The sequence below is a fragment of the Bolinopsis microptera genome, chromosome 12 (assembly GCF_026151205.1).
Source record: "Bolinopsis microptera isolate Bmic1 chromosome 12, MBARI_Bmic_1.0, whole genome shotgun sequence".
NCBI classification, from domain to species: domain Eukaryota; kingdom Metazoa; phylum Ctenophora; class Tentaculata; order Lobata; family Bolinopsidae; genus Bolinopsis; species Bolinopsis microptera.
Window position 1 is genome coordinate 7235746 of NC_087083.1, and position 22593 is coordinate 7258338.

The window sequence follows — 22593 nt, forward strand, 5'->3', positions numbered from 1 at the left end:
TAAAACCTAAAATTTACAAAAAAAATCCGTCTCCCATTGGTGTAGCGCACACACATATATTATATGTATATAATCTGCTGTATTGGCTTAATTGTCACGAAATTTTCCTTTCAGGACAATACACTGGGTCAGATAGTCCATCAACACCTAATCTAGAAACTACGGAGAAACCCACCACAGAACGGGAAATGACGGAGAAACCGACAACAGAACGGGAAACTACTGAGAAACCCACCACAGAACGGGAAATGACGGAGAAACCGACAACAGAACGGAAAACTACGAAAAAAATTACCACAGAACGGAAAACAACGGAGAAACTGACAACAGAACGGGAAACTACGAAGAAACCCACCACAGAACGGGAAACTACGGAGAAACTGACCACAGAAAGGGAAACTACGGAGAAAGCGACAACAGAACGGGAAACTACGAAGAAACCCACAACAGAACGGGAAACTACAGAGAAACCCACCACCAAACGGGAAACTACGGAGAAACCCACCACAGAGCAGGAAACTACAGAGAAACCCACCATAGAACGGGAAACAACGGAGAAACCCACCACAGAACGGGAAACTACGGAGAAACCCACCACAAAACAGGAAACTACGAAGAAACCCACCACAGAACAGGAAACTACGAAGAAATCCATCACAGAACGGAAAACTACGCAGAAACCGACAACAGAACAGGAAACTACGGAGAAACTAGCTAGTGATGAGTTCTCAACAAATAATGGGGTGGAGGTTATGACGACTTCTGACTCGGCAGTAAGGACATTTGCCTCAGAAAAGTCAACTTCTGGATTCCCGAAAGAAGATAAAACTTCGAGTGAACGTCCGACTTCATCTTCTGGATTCCCGACAGAAGATAAAACTTCGAGTGAACGTCTGACTTCAACAGAAAGGCCGTTTACAGAACAAACAACAGGTGTAAAACTTTCGACAGAAAGGCCGTCAACAGGAAGGCCGTCGACAGAAAAAACTTCCACTGAAAAACCAACATCAGCTCGAACTACCTCATCTGAGGACTCAACATCAATCGAACGAGGGGCAATTTCTGAATACTCCTCCACGGGGAGGTCAACAGAATACATACCAACTGAACTTCCTATCTGAAGATGAACCCTCCACTGAACAGCAAACAGACAGTAATCAAGTTGGGGACGTCAGCTCAACTGTCGCCTTCAAGGACCCGTCTACAACACCGCGACCAACTACAGAGAGGACATCTCGTCTAACTGAAGATGTATCAACTCAGCGTTCAACTGAAGATGTATCAACTCAGCATTCAACTGAAGAGGTATCAACTCAGCGTTCAACTGAAGATGTATCAACTCAGCGTTCAACTGAAGATGTATCAACTCAGCGTTCAACTGAAGAGGTATCAACTCCTCGTTCAACTGAAGATGTATCAACTCAGCGTTCAACTGAAGATGTATCAACTCAGCGTTCTACTGAAGATGTATCAACGCAGCGTTCAACTGAACGGGAAACTACGGAGAAACCCACCACAGAACAGGAAACTACGGAGAAACCCGCCACAGTACGGGAAACTACTGAGAAACCCACCATAAAACGGGAAACTACGGAGAAACCGACAACAGAACGGGAAACTACGGAGAAACCGACAACAGAACGGGAAACTACTGAGACACCCACCACAGAACGGGAAACTACAGAGAAACCCACCACAGAACGGAAAACTACGGAGAAACCCACCACAGAACGGGAAACTACGGAGAAACCCACCATAAAACGGGAAACTACGGAGAAACCCACCCCAGAACAAGAAAATGAAGATGTATCAACTGGGCGTTCAACTGAAGATGTATCAATTCAGCGTTCAACTGAAGAAAAAATAACTCAACGTTCAACTGAAGATGCATCAACTCAACGTTCAACAGAAGATGTATCAACTCAGCGTTCAACTGAAGAAAAAATAACTCAACATTCAACTGAAAATGTATCAACTCAACGTTCCACTGAAGATGTATCAACTCAGCGTTCAACTGGAGATGTATCAACTCAGCGTTCAACTGAAGATTTATCAACTCAGCGTTCAACTGAAGATGTATCAACTGAAAAGCCCTTAACTGAAAGGCAATCAACTGAAAGGCAATCAACTGAAAGGCAGTCAACTGAAAAGCAGTCAACTGAAAGGCCCTCAACCGAAAGGCAGTCAACTGAAAAGCCCTCAACTGAGAGGCTATCAACTGAAAGGCAGTCAACTGAAAGGCCCTCAACCGAAAGGCAGTCAACTGAAAAGCCCTCAACTGAAAGGCAGTCAACTGAAAGGCCATCAACTGAAAAGCAGTCAACTGAAAGGCCCTCAACCGAAAGGCAGTCAACTGAAAAGCCCTCAACTGAGAGGCTATCAACTGAAAGGCAGTCAACTGAAAGGCTCTCAACTGAAAAGCAGTCAACTGAAAGGCCCTCAACCGAAAGGCAGTCAACTGGAAGGCCCTCAACCGAAAGGCAGTCAACTGAAAGGCAGTCAACTGAAAAACAGTCAACTGAAAGGCCCTCAACCGAAAGGCAGTCGACTGAAAGGCCCTCAACTGAAAGGCAATCAACTGAAAGGCAGTCAACTGAAAGGCAGTCGACTGAAAGGCCCTCAACTGAAAGGCAATCAACCGAAAGACAGTCAACTGAAAAGATCTCGACTGAAAGGCAGTCAACTGAAAGGCCATCAACTGAAAAGCAGTCAACTGAAAGGCCCTCAACCGAAAGGCAGTCAACTGAAAAGCCCTCAACTGAGAGGCTATCAACTGAAAGGCAGTCAACTGAAAGGCTCTCAACTGAAAAGCAGTCAACTGAAAGGCCCTCAACCGAAAGGCAGTCAACTGGAAGGCCCTCAACCGAAAGGCAGTCAACTGAAAGGCAGTCAACTGAAAAGCAGTCAACTGAAAGGCCCTCAACCGAAAGGCAGTCGACTGAAAGGCCCTCAACTGAAAGGCAATCAACTAAAAGGCAGTCAACTGAAAGGCCCTCAACTGAAAAGCAGTCAACTGAAAGGCCCTCAACCGAAAGGCAGTCGACTGAAAGGCCCTCAACTGAAAGGCAGTCAACTGAAAGGTCTTCAACTGAAAGGCTCTCGACTGAAAGGCTCTCAACTGAAAAGCAGTCAACTGAAAGGCCCTCAACCGAAAGGCAGTCGACTGAAAGGCCCTCAACTGAAAGGCCCTCAACTGAAAAGCAGTCAACTGAAAGGCCCTCAACTGAAAGGCAATCAACTAAAAGGCAGTCAACTGAAAGGCCTTCAACTGAAAGGCAATCAACTGAAAGGCAGTCAACTGAAAGGCAGTCAACTGAAAGGTCTTCAACTGAAAGGCTCTCGACTGAAAGGCTCTCAACTGAAAGGCAGTCAACTGAAAGGCAGTCAACTGAAAGGCAGTCAACTGAAAGGCAATCAACTGAAAGGCAGTCAACTGAAAGGCCCTCAACTGAAAGGCAGTTAACTGAAAAGCCCTCAACTGAAAAGCAGTCAACTGAAAGGCAGTCAACTGAGATGCCCTCAACTGAAAGGCTCTCAACTGAAATGCCCTCAACTGAAAGGCAGTCAACTGAAAGGCCCTCAACTGAAAGGCCCTCAACTGAAAGGCCCTCAACTGAAAGGCCCTCAACTGAAAGGCCCTCAACTGATAAAACCCAGTTTACCAGTGAAACTGAAAAGACCACTAAACTACCAGCAGATGATACTTCAACATCAGAATTTGTAATCGGAGATGAAGTAACCACAGCTTCTATTGAAGATGTTTCAACACCTTCTATCCCTGAAGATCCAACGACACCTTCTGTCCCTGTAGTTCCAACGACTCCTCCAGCCCCTGAAGATCCAACAAGTCTTACCGCCGCTGAAACTACAGAGGGTAACAAAGTAGAGGATCCTACCACCCCCGGTTTTAGGATCCCCACTTCATCCTCCCTGTCATCAACCCCCACAGCCGCTCTAAACCCAGATGACTTGAAGGAAACCAAAACGTTTGATTTCTCCTTGAAGGCAGAGGTAACCTCGACCCCAGGAGTTTCAACCAGTAAAACGGAGTTTCACAGTTCAGAGTTCCTCATAGCTGGCTGGAGTGGGTGGACAGAGTGTTCTGTGCTCTGTGGAGGAGGTTAGTCTCGTTCTGGTATGGGATATGGGGGATTTCTAATTTAGTAGCTTGTTTTACCTACCGGATAATTAGTAAAATATTACTAATATTACTAATAGTTAGTAAAATATTACTAATAATTAGTAAAATATTACTAATGCAGGAGTGCAGGAGCGTACCAAGGCGTGTATAGGACGGTTCTGCAACGATAACACTCTGTTACGAGAGGAGAGGATATGTAACACCCGACCATGCCCTGATGCAGACTGTCCTGGTGAAAATATGTTCAGGTACATATTTTAGTTTAATAGCCCACGTGTTCAAGTACATTTAATTTATTAGCCCACGCGTTCAGGTACATTTAGCTTAATAGCCCACGCGTTCAGGTACATTTAGTTTATTAGCCCACGTGTTCAGGTACATTTAGTTTATTAGCCAGCGTGTTTGGTAAGTTCGTATTCCTGATTTGTATTATCAGAGGTCACATCGCATATGGCGGCCCGCCCTCGAGTCTCACGTCCTAGAGTCCGGAACCCGTATCTCACCAGTAATCTAGAAGTACTTTATCATTAATCATCATCAATATCTCACCAGTAATATTTGTCAGATGTGGTGACGCCACAGCCAGGTGTATAAGTCACGAGTTTGTTTGCGACGGTTACGTGGATTGCTTTGATCTGTCAGATGAGCTGGGGTGTATCTCTAGAAACGACATTTCTGTCTACCCGCAACTGCAGGTAATTAGAATATGACGTGTGAATATGTGTGAATATGTGTGAATATGTGTGAATATATGTGAATATATGTGAATATGTGTGAATATGTGTGAATATGTGTGAATATGTGTGAATATGTGTGAATATGTGTGAATATGTGTGAATATGTGTGAATATGTGTGAATATATGTGAATATGTGTGAATATGTGTGAATATGTGTGAATATATGTGAATATGTGTGAACTATTATCCTCCGTTTCCCAGGTAACAAAGGAAGAATCCTCGGCCTCCTTCTCAGTAATCTTTACGACGATACGAAAGAGCGTGTCTCGCAGATATTGTGGAGTGTCCATGAGGATGCAGGTTAGAGAGGAGTTAAAGAATAAAGATGAGTTAGAGGGTTGAGAAAGGTGTTAGAGAGGGGTTAGAGAGTTGAGAGAGGTGTTAGAGAGGGTTAGAGAGGCTTTGAGAGGTGTTAGAGAGGGGTGAGAGAGGGTTAGAGAGGGTTTGAGAGGTGTTAGAGAGGGTTAGAGAGGTGTTAGAGAGGGTTAGAGAGGGTTTGAGAGGTGTTAGAGAGAGTTAGAGAGGGTGAGAGAGGGTGAGAGAGGGGTTAAAGAGGGGTGAGAGAGGGGTGAGAGAGGGGTGCGAGGGTTAGAGTGGTTATAGGGGTGAGAGAGGGGTTTGAAACTTCATTATCTGACCATTATCAAAATTAGGCTTTGAAGATTGTAGCTCATGATCTGTATTTTCAGGTTTGGTTCCGATAACTAAATCCCAAATATTTGAAAACAAGTTTATCACGAATAAGAGAGGTTACAGACTCACCTTGTACGATTTAGACAGTGGAACTTACCATCTATTGGCTTCTGTAAGTTTTGTTATGTAATAAATGATTAAATTATGCTTACTAAAATAATGTAAGAGCAGTGTGAGATTATTGTCAAACTTTAAAAATGCCGTACATTTGGAAATTATGAATTAATTTATCCCTTTTGAAGAATAGCATTGCACAAAACTAGAAAGTTGGATCAATGCATTTATTTGACCAGCTGTAGCTGATCTGTGGTCGCTTCTCTCAAATATATGTGAGATCAATGCAAAAAAGTGAAATGTAGGCAAATAAATGGAAATTAGAGTTAAAATTCTTTAGAGCTCGGATCCAAATATCAACTGGCACTCTCACAGGTAACATTTAACGACGGAACAGTAAATAACGGTAGAGCGCGTCTAGAAGTGGTAGAAGCGGGCGAGTCAGCGAACGAAGTAACTTTCCACTACTCTGATAGCGACCCCACCCCTACCCCGCACGGAGACCTCACAACTGGCCCGATATCTACGGAGGAGACAAGTAGTGGGCGAGTTAGTGAGAGTGTGCACGCTACCAGCCCGCCCTCAGAGAATTCTAGTGTGTTCTTCGCTGACGGAGACGCTGATGGTACCGGGTTAGCTGAATTATTTTGAGCTATATTCTATTTTATAGTAATAGTATAGTGTTTATAGTCTGGTACAAGATATCATGTTGGGGACCTTTGCGTTGATGTGCTATGTATTGAATTTGACCTATATTGACACATTTCTGAGTATAACTGTTATTGTATAGTGTATATATACCCAATATATATTGGTTATACCAATATACTAATATAATAACTGTAACCACTCTATAAAGAGACTTACAACCTTCAGGTCTGACTTGTGTGACATATCCTGTGAGGAGGGAGCTACCCCGGACTCCGAGTGTACGCGCTGCATTTGTGGAGATCACGTGCTCTTTATCTACATCACCTCCAAACAACAGGGTTAGTTACCATGGTTACCATGGTTACCATGGTTACCATGGTTACCATGGTTACCATGGTTACCATGGTTACCATGGTTATACCATGTAATCAGTAATGTAAAACTCCAAACAACAGGGTTAGTTACCATGGTTACCATGTAATCAGTAATGTAAAACTCCTGATAAATTTTTAGTTAACTAGTACAGCTGGTGGCCCAGAAGTAACTGCCCACACTCAACCCTTTCATAACTTAAAACCTTCTAATTTCTATAACCTATTTTATAATTCACACGATTCTTGTCAGCAGTGCACAAAAATATGATTAATTAACCTACTAAAAATCATTACCCCAGATAAGATATAAAGGGCTACTTAATTAACCTATAATTACTTAACCTATAATTAATTAATTAATTACCCAGATAAGATACAGGGAGCCACAGTGTACGTGTCCCCTCACGGAGAGAGTATAATAGGGGAGAGTAACAGTGACGGCTGGGTCATGTTAGTGGGACTCTGCCAGAACCAGGGTGATCTTATCATTCACAAAAACGGGTACGTTACTATGGTAGTAGGGTTATTGCTAGGTTACCAATGGTTACTAGTGGTTACTTTGGTAACTTATAATAATTGTACAGTAGTCCCCCTCTAAAACGCGGTTTATCGTAACATTGTCATTAATAGCTTTGAGATGGGTAAGTAGGTGAAACTTACTTTTTCCGACACGTGATCTATGTACGTGACTTATTAATTATCATTTATTAGACATTAATCAGCTTTAATTGCCATATGGTTTCAAAGAGTCGCCTGCAATAATGTACCACTATAACCTCGCTTCATCAGCTACGAAGACTACTTCATGTACGGAGACAGATCAGCCCCCCAACCTGGGTACTCAGCTGTCATGGTAACGTTACAAGAGAAACAAACCTACGTAACAGCTCCCAACTCTCCTGCTAATCTTTACAGAGGAGTCTTCCAGGTGAGAAAAATATGACACGCGAGGGGGATAGTAACGTCACGTGGGGGGGGGGGGGGAGTGTGACGTCACGTGAGAGATGTTTCGAGTCACGCGAGGATATTAATGAGAATTTTACTGTGAATCTTACTTATAATTCAGAGAGTTCTTTCTGTCTGTCTGTACGACCGCCCACGTGCAAATTAGGTAAAAAAGAAAAAGGTTGCAAAGTAACCATAGTAACGAGAATTGTTACACGCACGTGCACGTGCAATGATTGTTTTAACGTCATTTTGATCGGTTTTGTTGATATTACGCTGTGTTTAGTACGAGCAACATTTTAATCGGCTATATCTTTGGTTGTGACGGATATTTTTTGACGCGATTTAAACTTACTAACAAAAAATACTATTAGCTTCCTCCCTATGACCACGGGTTTTCTAGTATTTATATAAAATAACTTTTAAATTCGTCAGGTGTCCAACATGGAGTACAGCGAGGATCTAGATTCTCCTTACAATCTGGAGTACCAGGTAATACTTATTGTTACATCTATTATTTATAAAGCAGACAAACAAGTTAAAACTTTTCTAAGAGTTTCTTGATTAACTATCTTTACCTTTGCGTCATTATTTATATTCCTTAATTTCCAGCTACTACTACTAGTACAGATATTTGAACATATTAATTTAAACACTCTTTGTAGGCCCTACATCAACTCTACATGAAGCAGCTACACAAGCTTTACCAAGGTTACATGGTTAAAGTGAGAGATGTTTACTTCCTTGATCCGAAGGATACAAAGGATACAAAGGATACAAGGTAAATAGCCCAATGTGGCACGAAAACAAACTGTCCGAACCAAATAATACATATCAATTAATGATTAGCAATCGGGATAGAATAAATGCCAAGAGTAATTATTACAGAAAACTAACTTCATAGAATGATTAGAAATAAATCAAACAAACAAACAAATAATAACAAGTGGGTGAAGTTCACTAATAATAATTAATTGCTTAATTAATTAACTCTAATTATAATGGCAGTGAAGAAGGGCTGATAGTACAGTTCCAGCTGGTAGTGATCCCGGGAGAGTCAGCAGATTCTCTAGAACAGGTGCTTCAGGATATGGTGTCCTCTGGGAAACTAGGAGATACTATATTGGTCGTCAACTATTTCTACAAGTTCTTCAAGGTTCCGGGTTAGTTCCCTCAGACATCAATAGAGTTTTATTAATTACACATGTTGCTTTCTCGGAAAGTCGATAAGGCAATGAAGGTATCGTTAAAGGATGCGCTGTACAGAGCAACAGTTGCTAGTGCTCCTTCATAAAGGTAACAGATGAATTTTCAGAAGAGTCTGTGATTTCTACGGAGGCTGTTCCAACTGAAACCTCAATTTCTGAAAGTGAGTTAACAAAATTATTGATCAGACCAAGTTCAGTTTATAAAAACGATTCGAGTCTTTTTATGTCTCACTACTTTAATTAAAACGGAAGGCACGCTCGTTTAATACGGCTGAAGATTTATTCTAAACTAAACTCAACTTACTTTTCATTTCATTTCAACTTTCTTTATTGACAATTTTTTAAATCTAAGAAATTTGTAAAAATAATTAGAATAAATATTGTAAAATGAAAAGTGAAGGACTATTTCAATTAAACTATCTCTTGATGTAGGTGTTGGGTCTGTTTTAAAACAAACTGACACTTTCGTGTTTTGGAGAAAAACCAGTAAGTTAGTGTGTGTGTGTGTGTGTGTGTGTGTGTGTGTGTGTTGGCTTTTTCCTGTATCTTGCTATTTTATACACCTTGTGAAACTTGTTATCACAAGTTTACAAATACCTCCGGGACCTCACATGATGACGTCACATGTTGTGTGATGACGTCACATTACAAGTTTAAAAGTACCTCGTATTGTGATGATGATATATGAACACCAGATAAAGAGGTTTTGACAACCGTACCGATTGAAGAGGTACCAAACACACTTCCAGTTGGAGACATTGACAACTACAGCAAAGATGACGTCACTAAAACAGATGATGACATCACTAAAACAGATGATGACGTCACTAAAACAGATGATGTCGTCACAAAATCAGATAATGAAAAAGAGGTACCAGAAGAATTAATCATAACATTAGGCATCACGCTATCCACTGAACCTCTCACTGTAGACAAGACATTCGGGGTAGTCACCACCACAGTTCCTGTTGTCAGATACCAGGCTACAACCATCGGGTATCGGCACATTGTGCGTAAGTTGGTGTGCGTGTCTTTCTGTGACGTCACCTTTTGTGTGAAGATGCCACGTGTTGAGTGATGACGTCATGTGTTGTGTGATGACGTCACGTCTTGTGTGATGACGTACCGTGTTGGATTTTGAAGCTAAAGTGAAAACTTTTGAAAATCTATGTAAATTTCATTTTAATATTAAACGGGGGCATACCATCTCAACTTGAATATTTTATAATATGAGCCACATCATTATTACCGACAAAACTCTAATCTAAATAGTTATAAATTAAGTTATTAATTAATTATAAATTAACCTCAGATTGTGAAAATAAGTGGGGTAATGATAACTGTGTTTGGTTTGCTGAGCGCTACTTCGCCAAGTTCATCAGCTGGTGTAAAGACAGAGCTGTCTCTGACTCAAAGTGTCAGAAATTATGTAACAACTGTCACAAGGAAGGTAAGAATCCCTTGTTGAAGGGGTTTTGTGAATTTTGTAAAAATGCCCCTTTAATTTATGGAAATAGATTTCTTATCAGGGTTTTTTTTGTGTTTCTCAATGTGTATTTATAAAATGGGTTTTAATGTGTTATTTACATGTGTTGCAGCTGATGTTGTTAACGCAGAAAGCTCAACTACCGCGAGCATAACAGAAAAAGAGTCAACCGCGTTCGCCTCCCAACTGGATCTAGGCTCACCCGAACCAACCTCCAACGGCGACTCCAGCTGGGATATAGCCAGCTCAGTTATTAATGATGTGGAGGGTGGAGATGTAACCAGTGAGCAAGGTTACTACACCTTCACCACAAGTCAGGGTGAGTACGAGGAGGAGGAGGAAGAGGAGGGAGTTAGTTATGAAAATAAAGCTCCTAGTGAGCTTCAAACTGATAAGATTAACACTAAATACGAACCACCACCGGGTGTAACATCTGGAGAGGGTTCTAGAACAGGTAGCAGCTTTGTCAACCTATCTTCCCGTACAGGTGGGAACATCTCCTTATATGGGCATCACGTGGCTGACAGTACACCAACACAAGGAACAACCTATAAAGATTTCAGTAAAGAGATTTCTGGACATACCGAAACTGTAGTCCCAACAGAAAGCATTTTAACTGAAAAAGGAACAGATTCGTATGCTAAGGCAGCATCATCAGCCGACTTTTCAACAAGCCTGTTAACTGAAAACGTTCCCTCAGAGTTTGCAACTGAGACTTCATCATCAAAGGCTCTTACAGAGAATACATCAACTACTACTAAACAGTCTGAGCAATCTGAGGCAACAAGGTCTATCACTGATTCTGAAGGGTCAAGTTCTATCACTGATGCAGAGGGGTCAAGGTCTATCACTGATGCAGAGGGATCAAGGTCTATTACTGATTCTGAAGGGTCAAGTCCTATCACTGATGCAGAGGGAGCAAGGTCTATCACTGATGCGGAGGGATCAAGTTCTATCATCACAGATACAATTCTCTTTAATCATGAAACTGAGAAGCCTATCGAAGGCAAATTGCCATCTGATAAACTTTTAGAAGACTCTGCAGAAGAGTATCACACTGGGCGACAAACTGGAGATGTGTCTACTGATCGTTCCATGATTATAAACTTTACAGTTCTCTCGTCAGAGCGACCAACTGAAGATGTATTGACAGAGAGCCCAACAAGGGACCGAGAATTGCTCTTAAAAACTGCTTCTGTTTCTACGGAAAGTATTTCAACTGGTCGACCAAATGAAAATATATCAAAGGGGCGACAAACTGAAGATTTAAGAACTGGGCGACAAACTGAAGATCTAAGAACTGAACACCCAAATGGAGATGTAACAACTGGGCGACCAAATGAAAATATATCAAAGGGGCGACAAACTGAAGATTTAAGAACTGGGCGACAAACTGAAGATCTAAGAACTGAACACCCAAATGGAGATGTAACAACTGGGCGACCAAATGAAAATATTTCAATGGGGCGACAAACTGAAGATCTAAGAACTGGGCGACAAACTGAAGATCTAAGAACTGGGCGACCAAATGAAAATATATCAACGGGGCGACAAACTGAAGATCTAAGTACTGGGCTACAAACTGAAGATGTGTCAACTGAACGCCCAAATGAAGATGTACCAACTAGGCGACTAAATGATGATAGTGTCACAAATAATGGTGATAGTGCGACATACGATGGTGATAGTGTCACATATGATGGTGCTAGTGTCACTTATCATATTTACACAATCACCTCATCTATAAATGATGCAAATACAAAGACGGACGCTCCAAGTGAGACAGAAGATAGGAATGAAAGTGAAAGTGAAAGTGAAAGTGAAAGTGAAAGTGAAAGTGAAAGTGAAAGTGAGTTGTTAAATGAGAGTCTATCAACAAAAGTGAATCTATCACACCAAACAAGCCCGGGAGGGACTAATTCCATTATTACCGACAAAACTCTCTTCAACTCTACTGAAGCTACTACAAACAAGTTGCCGTTTAGCATTACATCAACTGAGTCTCTCAAAGAAGAGGAAGGGGTTACTGACAAAGAAGACGGTGTACCCCACATTACTGAGTCTTCACTCTTCCTCTTGTTCAGTCCTCTCAGTTCCCAATCCTGAACGAGCGTGAAACAACTAAACAGGGCACCCCAGAAGACTTTTCGTCTGTCTCCGTGGTTTCCAGAGATCCCATTTCTGATAGATCCACAAAGGAGCATTTAACACACTTGTCCAACACACTCCTCACCATGGTTACCCGTGTAACAAAAGGTATTTCGCATGACTACATGCTGGTTCTCCACGTGTTGTCTCTAAAATGTGAAATTACTCAGATTGTAAAATACTCACCACTACCGCATGGTTTTATTGTTGGAAAAGTAGCTCTACCAGTGTCACCGTCAACTTGTTCAAATAATCAACAATCAAAATCCGGGTCGGTTGTAATTTACGCGGTTGATGCCGTCAGAATACGCACGCAGTTTACGTGCATTACGTGCATATTGCGTGCATATTACAGTCGTTTGAATTATAACCGATAATTGTGTCCATTCGTGATGTAAAGACTGTGTCACCCAGCCTGCATGGCTGTCGCTGTTAATTATTTTAACTTTGAAAAGTGGTTGTCTTTTATATTTGGGTGAAGCACAACATGACTACGTTTTATATGTTTCATTTTTCTGCGATAAACATAATCAGTATTATGTTACGAGTGGTAACCAGTGGTAACCAGTGGTAACCAGTGGTAACCAGTGGTAACCTGTCATACTTCAAACTAATGATCCCAGAAAATATTTAATCTCGATTAATATATCAAATAACACTTCCTTCATCCTAGAAACAACAGAAGAAACAACAGAAGAAACAACAGAAGAAACAACAGAAGAAACAACAGAAGAAACAACAGAAGAAACAACAGAAGAAACAACAGAAGAAACAACAGAAGAAACAACAGAAGAAACAACAGAAGAAACAACAGAAGAAACAACAGAAGAAACAACAGAAGAGGATGAAGTAACTAGTCCTCCCAGCACTACTGTGCCGGTTAAGAGTGTGATTGGAGAAAACCCAACTCTTACAACTGAAGGTATGTTATCTACCTGCAACTACTAATTAACTAATTAACTAATAACTAAACTTATTAATTAATTGTTATATAAATAAGTTAGCTCCACAATTAATGGTAGTTAATAACTACAAATTATTTTCAGAGATAGTGTATGAAACGATAACCTCTGGTAAGTAACATTATCATTTGTATATTTGGTTTTTAAATTTTGTACCTTGTATACGTTAAAGAGTGTTTGGGTTTGAAAGTAAGTGAAGCATTTTGTTTCAGATAAATCAGATCCAGGAACTGGCAGCACAACTGAACTTTGTGGGTGTGACGGATCCGGCGTCGTCACCTTACCTCCTGCTTCTGAAACTCCTGATGACACCCCTGCTTCTCCTCGAGCAACAGCGGATGTTAGCACAACAGATGCCACCACTCCTCAATCAACAGAGGATATTGGCACAACAGATGCCACCACTCCTCGAGCAACAGAGGATGTTAGTAGAGAATATGACACTTCTCCTTGGCTAACAGAAGATATTAGCACAAGAGATGCCATCACTCCTAGATCAACAGAAGATATTAGTACAAGAGATGTCACCACTCCTCGGCCATCAGAAGATATTAGCACAGAAGATGCCACAACTCCTCGAGCAACAGAGGATGTTAGCACAGAAGATGCCACCACACCTCGAGCAACAGAGGATGTTAGCACAGAAGATTCCACTACACCTCGAGCAACAGGGGATGTTAACACAGAAGATGCCACTACACCTCGAGCAACAGGGGATGTTAGCACAAGAGATGCCACCACTCCTAGGTCAACAGAAGATGTTAGCACAAAAGATACCACCACTCCTAGGCCAACAGAGGATGTTAGCACAGAAGATGCCACAACTCCTCGAGCAACAGAGGATGTTAGCACAGAAGATGCCACCACACCTCGAGCAACAGAAGATGTTAGCACAGAAGATTCCACCACTCCTCGATCAACAGAGGATGTTAGCACAACAGATGCCACCATTCCCCGATCAACAGAGGATGTTAGCACAGAAGATGCCACCACTCCTAGGCCAACAGACGATGTTAGCACAGAAGATGCCACCACTCCTAGGCCAACAGACGATGTTAGCACAGAAGATGCCACCACACCTCGATCAACAGAGGATGTTAGCACAAGAGATGTCACCACTCCTCGGCAAACAGAGGATGTTAGCACAGACGATGCCAGCACTCCTCGAGCAACAGATGATGTTAGCACAAAAGATGCCACCACACCTCGAGCAACAGAGGATGTTAGCACAAGAGATGCCACCACTCCTAGGTCAACAGACGATGTTAGCACAGAAGATGCCACCACTCCTAGGCCAACAGACGATGTTAGCACAGAAGATGCCACCACACCTCGATCAACAGAGGATGTTAGCACAAGAGATGTCACCACTCCTCGGCAAACAGAGGATGTTAGCACAGACGATGCCAGCACTCCTCGAGCAACAGATGATGTCAGCACAGAAGATGCCACCACACCTCTAGCAACAGAGGATGTTAGCACAGAGGATGCCACTACTCCTAGGCCAACAGAGGATGTTACCACGGAAGATGCCACCACTCCTATGCCAACAGAGGATGTTACAACAGAAGATGCTACCACTCCTCGAGCAACAGAGGATGTGAGCACAGAAGATGCCACCACACCTCGAGCAACAGAGGATGTTAGCACTCCTAGGCCAACAGAGGATGTTAGCACTCCTAGGCCAGCAGAGGATGTTAGCACAGAAGTTGCCACCACTCCTAGGCCAACAGAGGATGTTAGCACAAAAGATTCCACCACTCCTCGAGCAACAGAGGATGTGAGCACAGAAGATGCAACCACACCTCGAGCAACAGAGGATGTTAGCACTCCTAGGCCTGCAGAGGATGTTAGCACAGAAGTTGCCACCACTCCTAGGCCAACAGAGGATGTTAGCACAAAAGATTCCACCACTCCTCGAGCAACAGAGGATGTGAGCACAGAAGATGCAACCACACCTCGAGCAACAGAGGATGTTAGCACAGAGGATGCCACCACTCCTAGGCCAACAGAGGATGTTAGCACAGAAGATGCCACCACACCTCGAGCAACAGAGGATGTTAGCACAAAAGATACCACCACTTCTCGGCAAACAGAGGATGTTATCACAAGAGATACCACCACTTTTCGATCAATAGAGGATGTAAGTACAGAACGACGGGGCACTAGTGTCATTAAAACCACATCGGTAACACCACAATTCCCAAGCACAGAAAAGAACAAAATGCTCTCCAGTCCCGCGAGTGTGTCTCTTGACAACTTAGAGGAACAAAAAGTAACTGAACGTGTTACTGTTACTGCACCAGTTTCAGTACCCTCCTCAACTGGTCGATCTACTCGATACATTCCGACTGAACTATGGTCAACACAAGGGATAACGTTGTCTACTGAAGAATCTTCATCACATGGGGAAACACTATATCCCCGAACTATTATCCCATCCACTCCTAGCCCAACAAAGGATGTAAGCACAGAAGATGCCACCACACCTCGAGCAACAGAGGATGTAAGCACAGAGGATGCCACCACTCCTCGAGCAACAGAGGATGTGAGCACAGAAGATGCCATCACATCTCGAGCAACAGAGGATGTTAGCACTCCTAGGCCAACAGAGGATGTGAGCACTCCTAGGCCAACAGAGGATGTTAGCACTCCTAGGCCAACAGAAGATGCTAGCACAGAAGATGCCACCACTCCTAGGCCAACAAAGGATGTTAGCACAGAAGATGCCACCACTCCTCGAGCAACAGAGGATGTGAGCACAGACGATGCCACCACTCCTAGGCCAACAGAGGATGTTAGCACAGAAGATGCCACAACTCCTAGGCCAACAGAGGATGTTAGCACAGAAGATGCCACCACTCCTAGGCCAACAGAGGATGTTACCACAGAAGATGCCACCACTCCTAGGCCAACAGAGGATGTTACCACAAAAGATGCCACCACACCTCGAGCAGCAGAGGATGTTAGCACAGAGGATGCCACCACTCCTAGGCCAACAGAGGATGTTAGCACAGAAGATGCCACAACTCCTCGAGCAACAGAAGATGTTAGCACAGAGGATGCCACCACTCCTAGGCCAACAGAGGATGTTAGCACAGAAGATGCCACCACTCCTCGAGCAACAGAGGATGTGAGCACAGAAGATGCCACCACACCTCGAGCAACAGAGGATGTTAGCACTCCTAGGCCAACAGAGGATGTTAGCACAGAATATGCCACCACTCCTAGGCCAACAGAGGATATTAGCACAGAAGATGCCACCACTCCACGAGCAACAGAGGATGTGAGCACAGAAGATGCCATCACATCTCGAGCAACAGAGGATGTTAGCACTTCTAGGCCAACAGAGGATGTGAGCACTCCTAGGCCAACAGAGGATGTTAGCACTCCTAGGCCAACAGAAGATGTTAGCACAGAAGATGCCACCACTCCTAGGCCAACAAAGGATGTTAGCACAGAAGATGCCACCACTCCTCGAGCAACAGAGGATGTGAGCACAGAGGATGCCACCACTCCTAGGCCAACAGAGGATGTTAGCACAGAAGATGCCACCACTCCTAGGCCAACAGAGGATGTCACCACAGAAGATGCCACCACTCCTAGGCCAACAGAGGATGTCACCACAGAAGATGCCACCACTCCTAGGCCAACAGAGAATGTTACCACAAAAGATGCCACCACACCTCGAGCAACAGAGGATGTTACCACAGAAGATGCCACCACTCCTAGGCCAACAGAGGATATTACCACAGAAGATGCCACCACACCTAGGCCAACAGAGGATGTTACCACAGGAGATGCCACCACTCCTAGGTCAACAGAGGATGTTACCACAGAAGATGCCACCACTCCTAGGCCAACAGAGGATATTAGCACAGAAGATGCCACAACTCCTAGGCCAACAGAGGATGTTACCACAGAAGATGTCACTACACCTCGAGCAACAGAGGATGTTACCACAAATGATGCCACCACTCCTAGGCCAACAGAGGATGTTACCACAGAAGATGCCACTACTCCTAGGCCAACAGAGGATGTTACCACAGAAGATGCCACCACACCTCGAGCAACAGAGGATGTTACCACAGAAGATGCCACCACTCCTAGGCCAACAGAGGATATTACCACAGAAGATGCCACTACTCCTAGGCCGACAGAAGATGTTACCACAGAAGATTCCACCACTCCTCGAGGAACAGAGGATGTGAGCACAGAAGATGCCACCACACCTCGAGCAACAGAGGATGTTAGCACTCCTAGGCCAACAGAGGATGTTAGCACTCCTAGGCCAACTGAGGATGTTAGCACAGAAGATGCCACCACTCCTAGGCCAACAAAGGATGTTACCACAGAAGATGCCACCACTCCTCGAGCAACAGAGGATGTTACCACAGAAGATGCCACCACTCCTAGGCCAACAGAGGATGTTACCACAGAAGATGCCACCACTCCTAGGCCAACAGAGGATGTTACCACAGAAGATGCCACCACTCCTAGGCCAACAGAGGATGTCACCACAGAAGATGGCACCACTCCTAGGTCAACAGAGGATGTTACCACAGAAGATGCCACCACTCATAGGCCAACAGAGGATGTTACCACAGAAGATGCCGCTACACCTCGAGCAACAGAGGATGTTACCACAGAAGATGCCACCACTCCTAGCCCAACAGAGGATGTTACCACAGAAGATGCCACTACTCCTAGGCCAACAGAGGATGTTAGCACAGAAGATGCCACAACTCCTAGGCCAACAGAGGATGTTAGCACAGAAGATGCCACCACACATCGAGCAACAGAGGATGTTAGCACAGAAGATACCACCACTCCTCGAGCAACAGAGGATGTTAGCACAGAAGATTCCACCACTCCTCGAGAAACAGAGGATGTGAGCACAGAAGATGCCACCACACCTCGAACAACAGAGGATGTTAGCACAGAGGATGCCACCACGCCTCGGCCAACAGAGGATGCCAGCACAGCGGACGCCACCACTCCTCAGCCAACAGAAGATGATAGCACAACAGTTCTTCCTACAAAAGATATCACTGTAGTAACGGGGCGTGTAACTACAACAACTATAGTCCCAGCTACAACTGGAGAGATCACAGATTATGTCTCTACTGCTCCGACAGGTAAACATTTAACATTGTCTTTTATGGTAGTGTTGCTATGGTAATACTACCATATAAGGTAATAATATATATACTGCTCCGACTGGTTAACCTATACAGTTTTTTTTACATTAGTTTGTTTTAAGGGGAAAGAGTAATGACATGTAGCATTCTCATTTCGCACTGGTGAAAAGTACCTGCAAGCCACGTAAACCTTACAATTGTACACGAAAAATGGAGTAAACCTAACAATTGTGCACGTAGCCCCACATAAACCTAATAATTGTGCACGTAGCCTCACCTAAACCTAACAATTGTGCACGTAACCTCACGTAAACCTGACAATTGTGCACGTAGCCCCACCTAAACCTAACAACTGTGCACGTAACCTCAAGTAAACCTGACAATTGTGCACGTAACCTAACGTAAACCTAACAATTGTGCACGTAACCTCAAGTAAACCTAACAATTGTGCACGTAGCCCCACCTAAACCTAACAACTGTGCACGTAACCTCACGTAAACCTAACAATTGTGCACGTAACCTCACGTAAACCTAACAATTGTGCACGTAACCTCAAGTAAACCTAACAATTGTGCACGTAACCTCACGTAAAGATACATCAGGTGGAAGTTTGGAACCGGAGTGTAAGGATCAGAACGCGTATTGTTCAGCGTGGGCAGAGCGCGGGTACTGTTCTAACCAGTACCTCATTTACAACTGTCATCTCTCCTGTAACCTCTGTCCTAAAGGTATTGTTTCTCTTTCTATTTCACTTCCTCTAAATGGATTACTTCACCTTTCTAAAGTCATTGCTTCACTTTCCTAACGTTATTGCTTCACTTACACTTTCATTCAGTATACTCTAACAACCCGTCCATATCTGCCAGTGAGTAGAAAGCTTGTGACAACACCAAAACCAGAAGAACCAATCACAGAGAAGATAACAGCACGTGATTTAACAGAAAGAGAATCTCTTACTTACACTTACAGTACACCAAATCCCTCGTCCACTGGTGCACGTGAGTATAAAGACATTGTAGATATTAAGCTTGTAAATAAGTTACTTAGTTGTATATAAACACTACTTATTTCAGTGTATTTTTAGGTAACTTAGTAGTTGTAGATAAATATTAGCACTTATTTTAGTTCGTATAAAGTGTGATTAATATCTAACACGCTTAATACTTATCAGGTGATGCCTCGTGCAATCTAAGGTGTGAAAAGGGAATGATCCCGGACTCCCAATGTGAGATTTGTACTTGTGTTGTTAAAGAATACTCGTTTAAAGTAACGGACTACAGCCAGAACCCTCTCTCTCACACAGGTATGTCACATTACTTGGTTAATAATTTATTCTTATTAGCTTGATTTGGTAACTATTTTATTTGAATTGCTTTAGGAACAACTTATACCCTTATGCCTCTCTTAAAAAATTTATACCCTTATAAATATTTGGGATTTTTGTAATTTGAAGTGAATATCTTTTTCGCAAAAGTAGAACCAATTAGAAATATTTGAATCGGGAATTGAGACTTTTTTGACTTTATATTTATTAAAAATATAAGTAAAGACGATGCTAGTTGTAAATGAAAATAACACTAGTCATATAGGTATAAGTAAAAGTAACACTAATTTTAAGTAAAAACAGCACTTATTTTAAGTAAAAATAAAACTATTTTTAAGTGAAAATAAAAGTAATTATAAGTAAAAATAACACCAATTGCAGACGTGTTTGTGTCGGAGGACAACACAAAAGTAAAGGTTGGTACAACAGACGAAGAGGGTCACATAACTGCCCAGCTAAAAGAGATGTGTCAGAATGATCTTGTTTTTGAGAACAGACCTGTTTACAAGTAAGTTACTTCTAGTTTCACTTTCTCTTTATCTTTTCTTTAGTTTCTATTTACTTTCTCTTTACTTTCTATTTACTTTCTCTTTACTTTCTATTTACTTTCTCTTTAATTTCTCTTTACTTTCTCTTTAATTTCTCTTTACTTTCTCTTTACTTTCTCTTTACTTTCTCTTTACTTTCTCTTTACTTTCTCTTACTTTCTCTTAACTTGCTCTTTTATACTTTCTATTTACTTTCTCTTTACTTTCTCTCTACTTTTTCTATACCTTCTCTTTACTTTCTCTTTACTTTCTCTTTACTTTCTCTTTACTTTCTCTTTACTTTCTCTTTACTTTCTCTTTACTTTCTCTTTACTTTCTTTTTACTTTCTCTTTACTTTCTTTTTACTTTCTCTTTACTTTACTTTCTCTTTACTTTCTCTTTACTTTCTCTGTACTTTAAAAGATGTTCGATTGAAAATATTACAAATTAGACGGATAAGAACAAGAAACGTATTTTTAGCTTATTATTACAAGCATATTTTAATCCTTACTCTAATTAACTAATTAACTTATTAACTAATTAACTTATTAAATAATTAACTTATTAATCTTGCGTTCAGGATGATAGAGCGGAGAATGAAGCCTAGGAAGTCCGACTCTAAGACTGTTTACAACATTTACATGTCTCTTGATGGTTTGAAACTTGTAACGTATTTAAGTGTTAATTTAAATATAATAATCTATACATCCAAGATTAAAATATAGTACAGTAATGTGATTGACCTATCAACTGACAAATGACGTGCAACATTTCGCATTTAAAATTGAATTCAATTATTGACAAAATCTCACGCATCTTAACCCCTCGTGTTACACCCTATCAATTAAACTACTAATTGATGATTTAAGAGATAGTTAAAGTTAAAAACTCCCAGGAAACACCAAGTGCCCGGCTTCTACAGACTACTCCAAGTGTGATTCTACCCCCTCACATTCCTGTGAATCTGACTACGATTGTGGAGACGTCAGAGGAAAGTGCTGTCTTGCTGACTGCAAATACTCTTGTGTATCCCCAGGTACGTGTTACAAATCACGCGTTACTTATCACGCGTCATAAATCACCATTTATAAATGATAACAAATAATGCGTTCAAAATCACGTGTTACTTATCACGCGTTACTTATCACGCGTTACTTATCACGCGTTATAAATCACGTGTTAACTGTTATACGTAATCGTATAAATCGTGTTATAATTTTGTTTTTCTTCTATTTTTTTTTCATAAGCGTATTACTTTCTTGTTGATTTTCGTTTTAACAATATTCTGTGATTTTCAGAAAATCTGGTGTTCGGAAGTTAATACATAACACAACTGCTTGAGAAATGAGAGGCACAAGAAAACAAAAGGACCCTCGACTTAATATAAGTCTGTTCATCAACCGTTTAAACAGGTGTTACGCGTTACACATCACGCGTTACACAATACGTACACATCATCTGTCAGATAATTGAGGTGCGCCGGGGTGGACAGACCTATATGTTTTTTATCGAAGGATTGAGAATAGCTTAACCATTAGGAATTTACTTTTTCACATTTTAATAATGAATAAACAAACTGATGATTTGTACCAATAGGTTAAATTTAGGGTTTATAAATTTATAAAGACTGATGTTTATTTTTTCACAAATTGTTCATAGTTCTTTATGTTTTGACTCCGGAGTTCGGTTTATATCCATTATCCATGAGCAGATTTATAGTTCTGATAAGTTTGTAGGTTAAAAATCACGCGTTACAAATCACACGTAACGTTCGAATGTTGTTTACACCGGGGTTAAGGTTAAACGTATAATTTATTGAACAGGTGAACGCACATGAAGAACAAGTGGTTTACATTTTATACTAACTGTACAAACTTTTAATGTGGTTAATAATTAGTACATTACACCGCTATGTTTATACACACATGCTTTAATCTAGCAACGTTGATATTAAATTAATGACGACATTTTTAGAACTAAAACATATATACTGACAGTTTTCTAATGCTATATTTGTTATGTTGATATCTTTTTATTTTTGTAGTTCATTTATATATTCAAGAGCTATAACTAATAGTAATACTAATACCATGCATATCGTATGAATATTTTTATCATTCTTGTTGATACGATTTATTTAAGAAATATTATTTCGGTGCTTATTTTTTCACGCTTAAAATTGAATCGCTCATGATTTCAA

At 41.6% G+C, this 22593-nt stretch overlaps 4 protein-coding genes across 4 annotated transcripts in view; all 4 read left to right on the plus strand.

The window, feature by feature from the left end:
• Nucleotides 1-5592, plus strand: part of LOC134823998 (uncharacterized) — a 28837-nt gene extending 23245 nt beyond the window's left edge. The window contains exons 8-12 of the mRNA XM_063835624.1: nt 115-4120; nt 4263-4389; nt 4707-4836; nt 5081-5179; nt 5569-5592. Coding sequence (XP_063691694.1) covers nt 115-1121 — 1007 coding nt within the window. The 3' untranslated portion in view covers nt 1122-4120; nt 4263-4389; nt 4707-4836; nt 5081-5179; nt 5569-5592. The remainder of the gene's footprint in view (nt 1-114; nt 4121-4262; nt 4390-4706; nt 4837-5080; nt 5180-5568) is intronic.
• LOC134823859 (neuroblast differentiation-associated protein AHNAK-like) lies at nt 1124-3463 on the plus strand. The gene is made up of 3 exons (XM_063835456.1): nt 1124-1153; nt 1480-1819; nt 2106-3463. Exons 1-3 carry the CDS (start codon nt 1124-1126, stop codon nt 3461-3463), a joined length of 1728 nt encoding a protein of 575 aa, XP_063691526.1.
• Nucleotides 3514-21986, plus strand: LOC134823860 (mucin-2-like). The gene is made up of 24 exons (XM_063835457.1): nt 3514-4120; nt 4263-4389; nt 4707-4836; nt 5081-5179; nt 6002-6258; nt 6503-6615; nt 7020-7152; nt 7441-7579; nt 8032-8088; nt 8262-8377; nt 8605-8759; nt 8912-8965; nt 10117-10254; nt 10403-10609; nt 13112-13360; nt 13485-13511; nt 13613-18538; nt 19144-19269; nt 19408-19539; nt 19713-19844; nt 20247-20373; nt 20974-21047; nt 21289-21429; nt 21692-21986. The coding sequence occupies exons 1-24, from the start codon at nt 3514-3516 to the stop codon at nt 21712-21714; spliced, it is 8289 nt and encodes a 2762-aa protein (XP_063691527.1). The 3' UTR covers nt 21715-21986.
• On the plus strand, nt 10615-12478 carry LOC134824454 (uncharacterized; the record flags this gene model as incomplete). The annotated part of the gene is made up of 1 exon (XM_063836361.1): nt 10615-12478. A coding segment is annotated over one exon (1782 nt), but the record flags the coding sequence as incomplete, so codon positions are not given.
• Nucleotides 21987-22593: the final 607 nt, after the last annotated feature.